At 45.3% G+C, this 15,788-nt stretch overlaps 1 protein-coding gene across 2 annotated transcripts; it reads right to left on the bottom strand.

The window, feature by feature from the left end:
* On the bottom strand, window positions 1-15,708 carry LOC113426887 (uncharacterized). 2 transcript variants are annotated; one of them, XM_087943465.1, is made up of 4 exons: window positions 15,180-15,708; window positions 6,209-6,458; window positions 5,360-5,602; window positions 1-2,015 (listed from the first exon to the last, which is right to left on the bottom strand). In XM_087943465.1, exons 1-4 carry the CDS (start codon window positions 15,426-15,428, stop codon window positions 577-579), a joined length of 2,181 nt encoding a protein of 726 aa, XP_087799591.1. In that variant the 5' UTR covers window positions 15,429-15,708; the 3' UTR covers window positions 1-576. The 2 variants fall into 2 exon arrangements, with proteins under 2 accessions (XP_087799591.1, XP_087799592.1); XM_087943466.1 differs by having other exon boundaries at window positions 15,433-15,609.
* Window positions 15,709-15,788: the final 80 nt, after the last annotated feature.

Genomic DNA, 15,788 nt, shown 5'->3' with positions numbered 1-15,788 from the left:
TTCTTGGGAAACCCAAAATCTTTTTGGTTTTATTGTATATGAAGAACCCGAAACAACAGGCATTCACTGATCTGGCACAGATTAGTCTGCATGGATCATCCGTGGCAAACAATACAGAACTACCCATTTTTGTGGTTTGGTCCCTGATATCAAACAACCAAGATCACAAGCAGACTTCAACCAAAGCAACTTTTCTTCCACCCCTTTCTGTTCTCCTGGCTGCAAAATTAAGAGAGTCAGTTCAGAGTGAGGAGAAGCAGCAGCAGCCGATAGAAAATATCTCGGGGTTTTCGACGGGAGATCTAGAGTTCAAGTTCAGCGCTGCTTTGCATGCAGGCCCGTAGGTGTCCTATGTCTTGAGAGGTTAACGTTTGAATTCAGGACATCCTCAGCAAAATTCAGGACACCGCAATGGGGGAGGCCGTGCGGGAGGCCGTCTTGCCGTCCAAACGAAGGAACTTTTGCAACACGATCGCGACAAGAACTGAACCGCCCCCTCCCCAACACATTCAGACGTGAAGTTTATCTTTCACGTGCGTCCCAAATGAATGTCCAATTATTATTATTATTTTTCCTCTAGTATTTGGCAGTTCGGGAACTCTTGAAGGAGCGAGACACGATCTTCTTCAACTCTTTGAAAGAACGGCTGCGTCGAAGCTTAAAGTTGTGAGGTGGCAAATCGGATGAATCCAACGTGGCGGACCCGTGTAGCCATCGGTCTCCAAGCTGGTGGAACATCCATTCTCCATTCAGGCTGACCGCGCTGGTCGCTTCTACCTCGCTCAGCCTGGGCCCGTTGCCGGGAAGTCCGGCCCGCTGGCGAGGCGGCAGGTCAAAATGGCCGCCCTCCGGGAAGCAGAAGGTTGCTGGGGCATCGGAGGAAAAGGCGAGGTTGCGGTTCAAAACCACCGGTGGCAGGAATGTCCCTGGTTTCGCACGATGGCGTCCAGAGGACTTGCTGGAAATTTCCAGCACCGATGTCCATTTCGGCTTGGTGGCCTTGCCTCGGTTCGGTTGAAGTTGGCTGGGACACACCAGGCCCGCGGCCGCGTGAACATTCATTTCGGAACTGGCTCGGGCCCTGCCCACCCCGCGGGATGACGGCTTGCGCCGGAGGCTTAATCTGCGTAGCAATTCGCGGGGGCTCAACCAGCTTCTCTCAGCTGCCTTCTCTCCTCGCTCGGAGGTTTTCACCAACTCCCGCGAAGAGTGTTTGCCTTTGTATAGTTTGTCGATGCCAGTCGTGGCCCGAGGCAACGAAGACTCCTTTCTGAAGGAGGATTCTGTCTTGATTATCAGTTGGTGGGGCCCTGCTGCCCAAATTTTTCTATCCAGCATGGCGGATGGCTTGTTCAGGATGAGTTTGACGGAAGGATCCTGTGTTGTCGTGAGGGACATAACAGACGACTCGCTAGGTTTAACCAGGTTGGTGGGACTCGACTGAAACGAGCTGATCTCTGGGAAGGGCGGGAAGTCCCACAACCCATCCAGGACTCTGGAATCTCGTGCTCCCTCTGAACCTTCGGGAGAACGCAAGTGAGAACAGGTGGAGATACGCCGTCGGATCTTCCATCCTGGAATCGGGCCCAGGACTTGACCAGCCACCGGTCCCGAGCTGCAGATGGACGTCATGGATAAGCTTTTCTGATTCCCCGCGAGGTATCCTGATTCGGTTCGGCTCGCTGCCGTGCGGCACTTGTACCGTAGCACCAGTTTCGCCATGTATTGTTCCAAGCGGATCTTCGGGAGTCCTCCGGAGCAGAGAGGGTCTCTCTTGGGAGAGTCGGATCTGGAAACCTGGGGAGGCGTCTCGTCAAGATCTTCCTGGGACGAGCTTTGAGAGAGGCCGTTGGTGAAGAGGGGGCTCTGTAAAGCTACCGCGTGGAGAGGACTAGGGTAGTGGTAGACTTCGTTGGTGTTTCGGGAGACCAGATCGGACTTGTACCGTAGAAGCTGGAAATTCGGGGGTCTCGGGAGGGGTAGGGATCCAAGGCCCAACAGGAACTCGAGGTCACCTGTCCCAAGAGACACAATGTGAAAAGAACTCATGAGGTACAGGAATCTACAATTCTGCGCAAGAGCGATCAGGAGGCTGTGAGTTCAACCCTAGGTAGAGGCAGATATTTCCTCTGGGCACAATGAGAATATTATCTGCCGAACAAAACTCCGCTCTGGTGACAGGAGGGGCATCCGGCCAGTAAAACCCTCTCTGCTAGCTCCATTCAGTTGCACTGATTCCACCCCGCGAGGGATTATGGGATCTTTAAAAGATGATGATGATCTTTTAATGAAACAAAAATAGGGAATCGGTAGCTCCCAAGTACACTTTCAAATTGTAGGATTATAGACCGGGACAGGACATCTACCTATCCACTCAGAACATCCTTTCTGTAGATAGTCCTTGACTTACAACAGCTCATTTAGTGGTAGTTTGAAGTTACACTGAAAAATGTGACTTACGACTGTATTTCACACTTACGTCCATCACAGCATCCTCCGGGGATAAAAAGTGACACATATTTATAATAGTCGCAGCGTCCTGAGGTTGTGTACTGCAGTGTCCCGGGGTTGTGTACTGCAACAGCACAAATCTTAAGCTACCTTTCCCCGACGTCTACACAGAAACAAATTCAGACTGAATGACGTGCCGAGGATTTTGCTTTTAAGCCATAATTAGGTGGGGTATTTTGTACCTTGCCTTGAGGGGACTATAAAACGGAGACATGTTCATGTAAACAAACAGGTTGGAACAGGGGAAGTTGACTGTATTTGCATGTCGAAGCAAAAACACAATTAAACTCTGGTGCCTGGCTAACTTGGATCGTTTCCCTGGATCGACAGCTCCGAGATAGCGTGCCAGGTTTACTCATACGAGGGGGTAGAATGCCATCGGGACTTTCTAGAAGATTGAGAAGATACTAAGCACCCCTGAAGGATTCCCCCACTCCCCAAAAATACACCAGGAAGATGTGTGTTAACATTTGCTTCCTTTAGCTTTGCAATAAAAGTATTCAAAAGATCGAATAAATAAATCGATCCAGCCACGCATTTATTATTCCTCTCCTCGATGTGAACCGAAAAGTTTCTAGTCCTCATTGCTGCTCCCAACCTCTTTGAAATATTCACAAACTAGAAGAGGCACTGAATTTGAGAATTAAACTTCTCTTAAGAGGCTGGTTTTTAGGAATCTTTGATAACAGCCCTGTAAGGTAATCCATGCTAAGAGTGACAGAGAAATACCAGAGATCCAGGTTCAAATCTCTCCCTCTGTCAGATGGCTCCTGAGCTTGCTACATACGGTCTAATCATGGCTTATTACACAAACCCTACTGCAATGTTTCTCAATGTTGACAACTTCAAGATGCGTGGAGTGGACTTCAACTCCCTGAATTCTCGGAATTGAACTCCGTCCATCTTAAGGTATGCCGGCTAAGGAATTCTGGGAGTTGAAGTTCACCCATCTTGAGGCACGCCAGCTAGGGAATTCTGGGAGTCGAAGTTCACCCATCTTCAAGTTGCCAACGTTGACAGACAGTGCCTTGCTGGCTGGATTCACCCGACACACTTACACACCCTGACTCCAAACAGCCAATGATATCAGCCAAGATTTCACTGTCATTCTTAGCATGGGCTACCTTGCAGGGCTGTTGTAAGAATTTAAAAAACCAGCCTCTTAAGAGCAGGCTTCGTTCTCAAATTCAGTATACCTTCTCTAGATTGTGGCTATTTCAAGGATGCTGGGGGCTGCGATGAGGACTAGAAGCTTTCTTCATATCATACAGGCATATACATACTTTTGTATTTATTTTGTCATGTTTATGCAGTGTATATTGGAGGTGGTGACCCTTTGAGAGCTGCTTGCAACGAAATTTCATTTTAATGTATACAGATTAGTGTACATTCAAAGTGACAATAGTTTTTATTCTATTCTATTCCATTCCATTTCTCTTCTCTTCTACTCTGTATCTCATCCCTTCTCTTCTCTCTCTATCTCTCCTCTATTCCACTCCATTTTTATCTCATATTCTATTCCTATTTTTATTCTATATTCTCTTCTCTTCTGTATCTCTTCTCTTCTCTCTCTCCTCTATTCCATTCCATTGTTATCTCATATTCTATTCTATTCTATTCTATTCTATTCTATTCTATTCTATTCTATTCTATTGTCTCTTCTCTTCTACTCTGTATCTCTTCTCTTCTCTTTCCTTCTCTCTCTCTCTCTCTGCTCTATTCCATTCCATTCCATTGTTATCTCATATTCTATTCTATTTCTATTCTATTCTATTTCTATTCTATTTCTATTCTATTTCTATTCTATTTCTATTCTATTCTATTATTCCATTACTCTACTCTACTCTACTTACTCTATTCTTTCTTCGATTCACATCTAGGAGAGGCTGAGAATGATAAATGCAGGCCGGAATCAATTTATTCGATTTATAATAAATACCTTACTCTAAAGACTAAAGACCGCCAAATGTTAAAACATCCTCCTAGCGGAGATACTTTCAAAAATTTCCCAGGGGAGCTTCTATGACCAAGGTGGAACTTGAACCCAGACCTCCTTGCCTTCGACCACAGACTCTCGTGTTTCATGTTCCTCTTAAGGACGTTCCCTCATATCCAGGATGGAGACACACACACACACACACACACACACACATACACACAGTCACCCTCCCCATAAGGAATACGAGGCCTTAATGTTGTGGTCCGTCAGCAGCCTGTGGAGATGGCAGGAGAGTCAGACAGTGGGGAGGAACATAGACCAGTCCTGGAGTCCGGGCAGGACTCGGACGTTGGTCCTGCGTCCGACCCAGAGATGGGGCCAGGGCCATCTGGGAGTGATGTGCTGACTCCGGAGCCTCCAGAATCTGACAGCAGCGAGGCAGAGGAATAGCGAGAGCCTGTTCCCAGTGTGTGCATGCACAGAGCTGCTAGAAGGCAAGAACAGTTAAGACAAAAGGGGAAACTCTGGAGTAAGGCTTGGAGGCGATTGGCCCTCCCATAAGACATAAAGGAGGAGCAAAGGGACAGGAGCCTTTGCAGGAAGCAATTTTGTTTGTACTGATCGGTTTGAAGCCTGAAGCTCTGTGTTAAAATTTATGCTCCGATTGGCCTCGTATAACTAATTGGACATTTAGTTGCGGCAGCATTTCAAAGGAAGATAAAGGTGTGTGATTATCAGATTTATCCTGAAGGACTTTGGCAGACTTCCATGGGACTATTTACAAACTGTTTGAGACTCATTACGGGCCGTGAATGACTAAAATTCACAGCTGTTGAAATAAAGGAAAAAGGAGTTTGGGACTAACGTGTGTTTGTGAGTGTCTTCATGAGCCTTGGTCAGAACACTTACCGGTGGATACCGGACGTCGATTGTCGGTCCCGGCTACGCTGGCCAAGGTCAGGCGCTGAAGTTGGAGGTCAAGGAGCCGGACAGCAGCCTCGTCGGTGGACCGCGGCCGGATCAAGCCATTATCACGCAATCCAGGCAGGTGAGGGAGGGAACCGATGCTACACCGTGAAGCCCTGGCTCCGTCGCTGTGCACCGAGGCGCATGAATCCGAGAGGGAGCCCATCTCGCTGGTTTCGTAAAACCCTGAAAGGCGCAGAGACCCCCTGGTTATGACAGGCCGGGCTGCAAACTCCAGGTAGTCCTTGACTTACAACAAAATTGTTCTGTCGCTAAGCAGAGCATCCTTTCGGGGAGATTTGCCCCATTTCACGACACTCGCCAGTGGTTAAGCGAACCGATGAAGTGGTGCTACACTGTAACTGTCGTAACTATGAGTCAATTGCCAAGAGCCTGAATTTCAACTGTCATAAGTATGAGTCGGTTGTCAAGCGTCTCCTTGGCCGTTAAGTCACTTTTTTTGGTGCCATTGTAACAACTTTGGCTAACTAACAGGCAGATTCAGCCCCAAGCCAGGATTTTATCTTGTGGAGGTATAGATGGCTTAAACTACCAACCACTGTTGATACATTGGGGTTTCACAGTTGGCTGCCATATCTTAGCTTGCGTTAACCGTGGCTTGCTGGGCCATAGATGAACAAATCGATTACTTTGTCGGCCTGCCAGGGAGCGTTTGGAATGGTTGAACAGACCCAGGTTTACACAAACCCTGGTCAGGGAAGGCAAACAAAGGTAGGCATCCAAGAAGGGAAATGAAAAATAAGGATGTGGATTGTCTGATCAAGGACGTACCTGAACTGGGTCTAGAATCGGCTTCTGGCACCTCCGTGGTGTCTCCTCCGTTGAGGCCCACTTTCTTGGACTCCTCGCCCATCATCCTCAGCCCCAAACCGTCCTTGTCTGCGCCATCTTCAGCGGGAACACACAACTCCATGTTCTCCGATGAAGTATACAGGCCACAACCGAGAACTGCTTTGTTTGGCTCCAACTTCGCGCCACTGGGATGGGTCAACTTTCCATCCCCAAAGCCATTGGGGTCCTCCTGTTTGGCCAGGTGGAAGAAGAAAAGGGAGGTCAAAAGATCTCTTTTTTTGGAAGGGGTTTTTTCAAAGACCCGTGGCACTCAACCTCGGAGGGATCCTATGTTTGCTGGAGTAGATCCCTCACACACCCTGTCCATCCTCCCCTCGTTTATGCCTCCTGCGTGGTTGCCAAAATTGTTGGCCTGAAGGTACCGTATGGATTCTGACCACAAGACAAACGTTACGACGGTCCCAAGAAGCAAATAATATGCCACTCACGCGCTATCACAAAATCTCCAGAAGCCTACAAACTTGAAATTTGGCACGTAGGTTCCTCTTGGCTTCTAGGGGCTCACTAAAAAAGGATTTTTTTTCCAAATGACCATCAGAGCATTAGTATTTCCTATAATATTATTATTATTAACACGCTCCAATGCTAAGGAGTTCTACTCTCCCTCCCCACCTGAAAAGAAATCTCTTCCAAATGCAAAAAAACAAGCAGAGGAGTTTCAGTTTTAGTTCCACAGCACCAAGCAGCTTTAGTAGAGAACAGTTGAGCTAAGCCACGCCCAGGGCTCCTTGCTGTCTCCTTCTTGCTCACACAGCAAATACTGTTTCAGTTTCCAAACAGCCCTCAACTCTCTCACACACTAGCCAGATGAATACCGATGAATGCTGGTAGCCAGAGGCAGATTTTTTTTCCCCTTATTTTCCTCCCCAAAAACTAAACCTGACCACTTAGTTTCGTAGGGAAGCATGGGTAATGGAGCTAGTGCAGGATATTAATGTGTTAGGATGGGTAGGTGGGCGAGGCTCGTGAGGAGAGGGGTACAAATTCAATTTATTTTCATTGTTCTTGTCAGCATCTCAAAGAGAGCAAGACCGAATTGTTTATACGATAATCCTATTTTTCATGAGAGACATCTATATAGTGAGATATATTCGGAGTAGTCCTCGACTTACGACCAAAATTGGGGCCTGAACGTCTGTTGTTAAGCGACGTTGTTATTTGGTGAATTTTGGTCATGTGGCTGTAGGAATGTTGCAATGGTCATAAGTGCAAGGACCAGTTACAAGTCATTATTAGACTGTATTCGTTTTCTCTTTTTTTTTTCCTTCCGTCCTTCTCCATATTTTCCTTTCCTTTCTACTTTCCTTTCTCTTTTCTCTCCTCCTTTCCTTCCTCTCTCCTTTTCCTTTTCTTTCCTTTCCTTCCTTTTTCTTTCTTTTCATTCCTTCTCCATATTTTCTTCATTTCCTTTCTTTCTTCTTTTCCTTTCTTTTCCTTCCTTTTTCTTTCTTTTCCATCCTTCCTTCCTTCTCTATCCTTCCTTCCTTCCTTTTCTTTTTCCCTTTCTTCCTCACATCTTTCCTTCTCCATATTTCTCCAATTTATGTTACCTGCCCGTCTCGCAAAACCAGTGACTGACACAATTCTCCCTGCTGGATTGCTAATGTGGGATGTAAAACAAATCAACAAATGAAGTAAGCCAAATATAATCCACTTGATAGTAGTATGTTCCAAGCCTAGCCGCATTTTTTCTGGATCTTTCGAGCAAAATACATTCCATCATTTCACGTGGGTTGATCCAAACACTTCCTGGTGCAAAACAACATGTTCAGTGTAGGGCACACTGAGTAAACCAGTTTTACAGCTACTACCCAGTTGGTTTCCTCTCTGTGTCGATAAAACAGTCCTGGCATTGTAGCTACAAAGAACGAAGGCTGTGAGATAGGAGAAGTGATCCAAAAGAGAGAAAACATTATAAATCCAAGACAATTCACCATTGAAAGGTGGGAAAATCCAAGCAAAAAAGAGAAGCTTTTTTTTTTTTACTTTCCACCTGACCAGCTAGCTGACATAAAATGAGGAATCGTCTTTGGAATGCAACAGGTGGGAAGTGAGAGCCGAAGAAACAGGCTTTCTTGACAGCAGAAAAATTAGATTTACTGGCCAATTAGTGAGGCCTCCAGGACAGAGGTAACATAACTAGTTTGCAAATAATTAATCTACACCTTGAACTAACAAGAGACCTGGGCAGGACTCTACAGCCAAAGGTTGTAAAAGATTACATTTTATCATGAGGCTGTATGATAAAGATATCGTGAAGTGGCTTCCGATTTTCTTTAACAGCCGTTATGAATACATTTATTCTATCTTTTCTCTGTAAGGCAGTGATTCTCCACCTTGGCATTTGGGATATGGGTGGATTTCAACTCCCAGATTCCTCCTGGCTAGGGAATTCTGGAAGTTGAAATCCACATACTTTAAAATTGCCAAGTTTGTGAAACACCGCTCTAAGACTACATCATATCTTCCTTCTTTCCATATTCTATCCTTTCCGATCATCCAACCCATAAATCACTTTCTCCCTCATTTTCAGCAAAAAACCTCCTCAAAGGACTTTTAGTCCCTGATAAATATAGAAAATTGCCTTTTCCACCAACCAAGCAGGTCCATTTTTGCCAAGTTTGCAATTCTTCCCCAGCCCTATAAATATTTCAGAATCTTGTTCTCTATTCGTGCATCTAATAATCTCCCTGCATTTTACTCTGCAGAAAACTAACCATCTATACTTTTTTTTTTCTAGTCGTCTATCCATTAATGACAGCCGAAAAGGTTCTGCCTTCGATAGAATATTTTAAATTCTTGGCATCATTCAACGGGGTTGAACCTAATCCTTTCTAACGTGAGAATTCCTTGCTCTCTGAGCTTGGTTGTTTTTGTTAAAGACGTTTCATGACTCCAATAGGTAACATCATCAGTGCTAGAAGGGGCATTTGGAGCAAACCCCGCTCCCTTCTAGCACTGATGATGCTACTTAGTTGGGTCATGAAACATCTTTAACAAAAACAACCAAGCTCAGAGAGCATCAAGGACCACACAATCCTCCTCCTTCCCTTCCTCCCTCCCTCCCTCGATTCCTTCCTTCCTTCCTCCCTTCTTTCCTTCCTTCCTTCCTCCTCCCTCCCTCCCTTGATTCCTTCCTTCCTCCCTTCTTTCCTTCCTTCCTTCCTTTCCTTCCTCCCTCCCTCCCTTGATTCCTTCCTTCCTCCCTTCTTTCCTCCCTCCCTCCCTTGATTCCTTCCTTCCTTCCTTCCCCTTCCCCTCCCTCCCTCAATTCCTTCCTCCCTCCCTTCTTTCCTTCCTTCCTTCTTCCTCCCTCTCTCCATTCCTTCCTTCTCCTTGCAAACCCCTCTCCCTTCTAGCACTGATTATGTTCCCTAGTTGGGTCATGAAATGTCTCCAAGAAAACCACCCAGCTCAGAGAGCCACAAGGACCCCCCATTTCAACTCTGAGCTATAAATATTCTATCCAATCCACTTGTATATAAACAGAGAGCAAACCCCACTCTCTTCTAGCACTGATTATGTTACCAAGCTGGGTCATGAAAGGTCTGTAAGAAAACAACCTAGCTCCTCCTCCTTCTCCCCACAATCCCCATTCCCTTCAAGCACTGATAATGTCCCCTAGTTGGGTCATGAAACATCTGTGAGTAAAGAACCCAGCTCAGAGAATATTATATAGGACTCTACATCCCTCCTCCTCCTCTTCCTCCTCCTCCCTCCATCATTCCACAATCCCCACTCCCTTCTAGTTCTAGTTCGGATGATGTTCCGTAGTTGGGTCATGAAACGTCTGCAAGAAAATCTTACAGTCCTCCTACTACTCCTCTTCTCTTTCCTTCCTTCCTCCTCCTCGCAAACTCCCCTCCCTTCTAGCACTGATGATGTTCCCTAGTTGGGTCACAAAACGTTTGCAAGGAAACCACCAGCTCAGAGAGCCCCAAGGACCCCACAGTTCAACCCCAAGCTATAAACATTCTCCTTTTATTGGTCCTTTCTAGCTTTTGCATTTTTTACACACATCTGCCAAACACACACCGATGGTTTCCTGAATCCTTCGGAACCCGAGATTGAACCAAAACTGAGGGGGGGGAGGAGGAGGAGGAAAAAAAAACACCTACCTTCGCATAGTAGGCAAACTCTGAAAACCACAGGAATGCCAAGAAGGTAAAGGTGAGCAAAGAGCAAATAATTTAATTTTTTTGTTTTGCAGAAAAGGTAAGCGTGCCAACGGTAGCCTCCGGTCGAGAGGGATCCCGTGCCAAGAGGAAGTGCCCACCAGCGCAAACAGAAAGTGTATTGTTTTGGTGAGTGTACGGAGGGGTGGGATTCAATTATTTTAACAACCAGTTCTGTGCGCGTGGCTTAGTTGGTGGACGTGGCTTGGTGGTCATGATAGTGGCTGGGCGTGGCCAACTCAATATCATTCACAACTCCTCCAGAATTTCCTCCTCCAGTTGTGTTAGCTCAGGAATTCTGGGAGTTTGAAGTCCACAAGTCTTAAAACTTGCCAAGTTTGAAAACCCTTGTTGTAGAGCTTTCCAGACCCACCAAAAGTTCTAGATTTTCTTCTTCCAAGCTTGGCTTGGAATGGGGTGGAGACCGGAGGACACGATGGAGAAGGAAAGACATACAGGTAGCCCTCAACTTAAAATGCAACATTTCTGTTGTGAAGCAGAAACACATTCCTTAAAGTGAGCTTTGCCCCTATTTTACGATCTTTCGGGCCACCGTTGTTCAAGTGAAACCCTGCAGTTGTTAAAAGTTGGGAAGTGCATCTGGCTTCCCACCCTGGGGAGGAAGGAAGGAAGGAACCGTCATAAATATGACTCAGTTGCCAGGTGTCTGAATGTTGATCACATGACTGCAACCGTCGTAAGTGTGAAGAACGGCCATAAGTCACTTTTCTTCAGTGCCGTTGTAACTGAGGCAAGAGAGGTTGTAAAACGAGGCAAAACTCACTTAACAAATGTCTCATCCACAGAAATGTTGGTCTCAAGTGTTGTCTACCTGTAAAGACGTCGACATCTTGTCTGGTTATTTTGAAATAATTTTTGGAGGACATGTATTTTCGTGTGTAGTTTCATTATATTAAGATTTCTTCGTGTTCAGTAAATAATCATGTTATTATTGCAATAAGGGTGTTCAGAGCGTACTATATATCTCATTGATTTGATAGTTGTACAAAGTTGTATTTTGTAGTAATTAGAGTTGTTTATATAATTGTACTTTGTCTTCTACCTGTTATCTTTTATTCCCCTTTTTATTATTTCATGTTTATTTGATCAAATAAATAAATTGACCAAATAAATAAATAAAATCCATCATGGAACATCCATTTTTTATTTTTTTTTAAGCGGGGAGACCTTTAAAACTCGAGTTCATTAAGGATTAAAAGTAATCCTTGCAGACCCATTCTGTAAACACATGATTAGATCCCGTAACGGCATCAACCGTCCTGGACAATCTTTAACCCAGCCCACCTATAAAGGTTTGGCACACATATGCACACCTGGAAGAGGCTTGCTGGCTGTAACACCCAATGCTTCATTCAGCTCAGCATCACACCTTGTTCCTCTCTGCACCCCTTCCAAGTAGGCTAAATTTTTGCACAAAATAGAATAGAATAGAATAGAATAGAATAGGATTCAGGATATAGAGTAGAGTAGAGTAGAGTAGGATAGAACAGAATAGGATTCAGGATACAGTAGAGTAGTGTAGAATAGGATTCAGGATAGAGTAGAGTAGTGTAGTTTTATAGGATAAGATAGGATAGAACAGAATAGAACAGAATAGAATAGAATTCAGGATAGAGTAGAGTAGGATAGGAGTAGAGTAGAATAGGATAGGTTAGATTCAGGATAGAGTAGAATAGAATGAAGAATAGAATAGAGTAGAGTAGAGTAGAGTAGAGTACAGTAGAATAGAATAGAATAGAATAGAATAGAATAGAATAGAACAGAACAGAATAGAATTCTTTTATTGGCCAAGTGTGATTGGACACACAAGGAATTTGTCTTGGTGCAAATATTCTCAGTGTACATAGAATAGAATAGAATAGAATAGAATAGAATAGAATAGAATAGAATAGAATAGAATAGAATACTTGATTGGCCAAGTATGATTGGACACACAAGGAATTTGTCTCCAGTGCATAAGCTCTCAGTGTACGTTTAAAAAAAAAACATTCACCAAGAATGATAAGGCACAACACTTCGCGAAAGTAATAGGTTACTAATAAGCAATCAAATCATACTAGGAAACAAATAAAACAATATAAATTGTAAAGATACAAGAATTTTTTTTTTGCTTCTCTGTCATCTTTTGGGGGGGGCACCAATCCAAGAACCCCCCAAAAAAAAAAAGAAATTACAGTGGAAAACCCAGGTTTTAACCTACGTTTGTGTTTGCAAGCACAAAGGAGGAAACATGGATGGCTCCAGACTGTTCAACGGGTGGGAGCCTTCCCATATGTTGGCTACCACACCCAGCTTGGAGATCACACCGAGCCCAATTCGCACACATCTCCCCCTTCTTCCAGCCCACCCCTCACCAGCTCCATCCCTGATCCTTCCCCGCCCCCTTTTCAAAGCTCCAATATTATGGCCCATCTGCGCCACGTTGCCAACAAGCTGTTTTGCTCTCGCACTTCTGTATACCTGGCCCACCTTCCGGGTTCCTAGCTCAGCCTTAAAATCTAATCCTTCGGGTATTTGGAAAGTAGGTGTGAACATCTTAGTAGGATCCCATTTTTCTGACCCCACCCCAACACAATCCAGCTCAAATCCTCCCCACTCAATTTACAATTTCTCCTCCCTCCTTTCCCCCATCCTAATTTTCCCAACTTGTCTTTTTTTACAACCTCCCTTGCTTTGCAAATTAATATTCTTATTTCTAGGTGACCAGAGGCGGCCTTTTTCACCTGAAAAAAATCCACCTGAGATCTGTTCCCATTTACAATTTAGTTCTCGACTTACAACGGCAACAAAGCCCACTGTTATAAATCAATGACTGCCTGCAAGCTCACATCTTTATGGCCAACTACGTAAATCTGGGCAGGCCCTGGACTTTCTTAGTAATATATTTTTCTTTCTTTCTTTTTTCCTTCCAAACATTTCGCTTCTCATCCAAGAAGCTGGATGATTGAGACTCTCCACAGACATAAATTTGGTGGCAGGCAATTTTCTGTCTCCTGCCTCTGGTTTAATAGCCAAGGAATCGAATAATATTTTTTTTTTAAAAATGATGTTGCTTGACTCTGGAAAGGTGTACAGAAGTCTCCAGCTGAGTTTAACTCCTAATTTATGGAATATCCATAAATAAATAAAATGCCTGTTTTTATATATTTTTTTTTCTGGTTTCTCAATCCTAACCTCACCCGTGTAATTTCCTGGTGGTCTTCCATCCGAGTGTTTAACCAGACGTGAAACATTAATTTTTCTCCAATTAAGAGTAAAACCCACCCACATTTGCACCTCTGTTTTTCTGCCTTTTCACAATTTGTGCGCACACACACACACACACACACACACACATACCATAGGTGAGGTCTATACCACCCAGCCCTCAGTGTCCCCTGGGGGTGTGACCAGGCTGAAAAAGCAGCTGAACATTTCTAACTAAACTAAGCCTTTAATTGCAATAAATCCGGAATTTCCCCCCCACACACCTCCCTTCCTTCTACTCCTGTGTAGTCAATTTTAGCTTACAAGCGTTTTTTTCAGGTAGAGAATTTCTTCTTAGGATTTTTAATTTGAAATCCCCCTGTAGGGCCTTACAATCAACTCCATGGTTTAAAATTAAACCATGGTGAAGTGAAATATTGAAAAAAAAATTTTTTTTTAATTTTCTCTTTGCTCCAACTTCAGGCACAGTTTTAATTTAGAACCAAATCTAAGCAAGCAGAGTTTATTCCTTGCAGAATAATCGATATTTCCCCCTCCCCCAAAAACCCTATAATATCCACCTTCTATACAGGAATATAATTCATATCTCTTCCTCCCCCCAACCCAATATCTGGTTTAGGGAAGAAGAAAAGGCCAAAACTTTCCTGGCTTAGCTCCCTTTTAAGCCTGATGTTTTGAAATTAAAAAAAAAAAAATGAACAAGTCAGGAAATATTTTTAAATAGCATTCAGGATCAAGTGAAAAGATTGCTGGCTCCTCTCTCACCATTTTCCCCCCTGTTCAAATCTGCAAATCCCAAACATGGATACTGACCACATGGCGGAAAACCCCCTCCCCAAATTCCAGGCTCCTTTTTAAAACAACAAAAGCAGCTATTCCCCCAAGCTGGAACGATGGGAGTTGTAGTCTAACCGTGCTTTTAATTTAGAGCACCTAAAAGATCCCCCCACCCAGATTTCCACTAGCTCAGACACCCATTTGCTCCAAAGCATTATTAGCAACTTCTCCTGGGCTGTCCAAGAGATCCTTTAAGGGTCGATCCTCCCCAACACGGGGCCAAACAAATCCAGAGGATTTTTGGAATTATTTTTTTTTAAAGGGGAAAAACTAGAATCCTTTCATAGGATTCCTCGAGAGTCAGGGCTCCCGGGATGGTGGAGGCAGGTTGGACAGAAGCAGAAGCCATCAAGAAATCCAGATTTCAAAGCGGCTGCTTCCCTCCCTGATAAACCCACTGGATCCCGCCAGTTTGCTCACCTGATTTTTTTGGGGGGTGGGGGTGAGGAGCCTGGCACCTGATGGAATAATTTTTATTTTTTTAAAGCCAAGATTGTCTTGGCTCTTCCCAAGAACGCCCGATTCCCGGGAAGGTTTCCACGCGTGCAATTTCCACCGGGTGGGGAGGAGGGAGGAGAAACTAGGGCTGGCAACGCAGCCCACCCACCCACCCACCCAAAAAAAATAAATATCCCCCCGCCCCATCTCACCGATCGGGGCTCCGACCCAGCCTGCAAGGCGCTCTCCACGTTCGCTTTCTGCATTTCGCGCAAGAGATCCAGTTCCCAAAGGCCGGCCAAGCTAGCTTGGAGACGCTCGCCGATGCGAAGCCGCTCGTGGCCGGACCACAGCGAGGGGGGCACGGCCCGGCGGCTAGCCATGGGGACCCCCGGACGGGGGCGCCTGGAAGCCCCCCCAAATCGTGCGCCTTTGGAAAGAGCTGGCTGGCTGGTTGGCATGCACCTTTGTGCCAGGTGCCCGGAGCTGGGAAGCAAAGCAGGTGAAGAGGCAGAGAAAGGGGGTGGGTGGGTTTAAAACCCAAAGAGGGGGAGGGGTCGAGGAGAGGGGGGAGGGGAGCAGATCTGGGGGTGCGAGGTTGTTCTCCCCACCACCACAACCCCCCCCGTTCCCAGCCAGGAGAACTTCAGCCGATGGGAAGCCGCTTCCAGGGCGCAGCGAAGCGCAGTTCAGACAAAGGAGAAAGGTTTGAACGCGTCACGTGCAAACAGGGAATCTTCTGCCCTTCCCTCCCTTTTGGGGCGGGGGCCCCCACGCCCCTTCCCCTCCCACATCACGTCGCCGGCTCCTGATTGGCCCAA

This window comes from Notechis scutatus, chromosome 14 (assembly GCF_049901735.1).
Source record: "Notechis scutatus isolate UNSWTSFEM ecotype Mainland chromosome 14, rNotScu1.2, whole genome shotgun sequence".
In the NCBI taxonomy this organism is placed as follows: Eukaryota; Metazoa; Chordata; class Lepidosauria; order Squamata; family Elapidae; genus Notechis; species Notechis scutatus.
This window is presented reverse-complemented; position numbering and strand designations above follow the sequence as displayed.

Coding starts and splice junctions, on each gene's coding strand:
- LOC113426887 (XM_087943465.1), bottom strand. CDS start 15,428: ATGCCAACCAGCCAGCCAGCTCTTTCCAAAGGCGCACGATTTGGGGGG. Junction 6,459..15,179: donor CTGGGTCGGAGCCCCGATCG/GTGAGATGGGGC, acceptor CTGGCCAAACAG/GAGGACCCCAATGGCTTTGG. Junction 5,603..6,208: donor CGATTCTAGACCCAGTTCAG/GTACGTCCTTGA, acceptor TGCGCCTTTCAG/GGTTTTACGAAACCAGCGAG.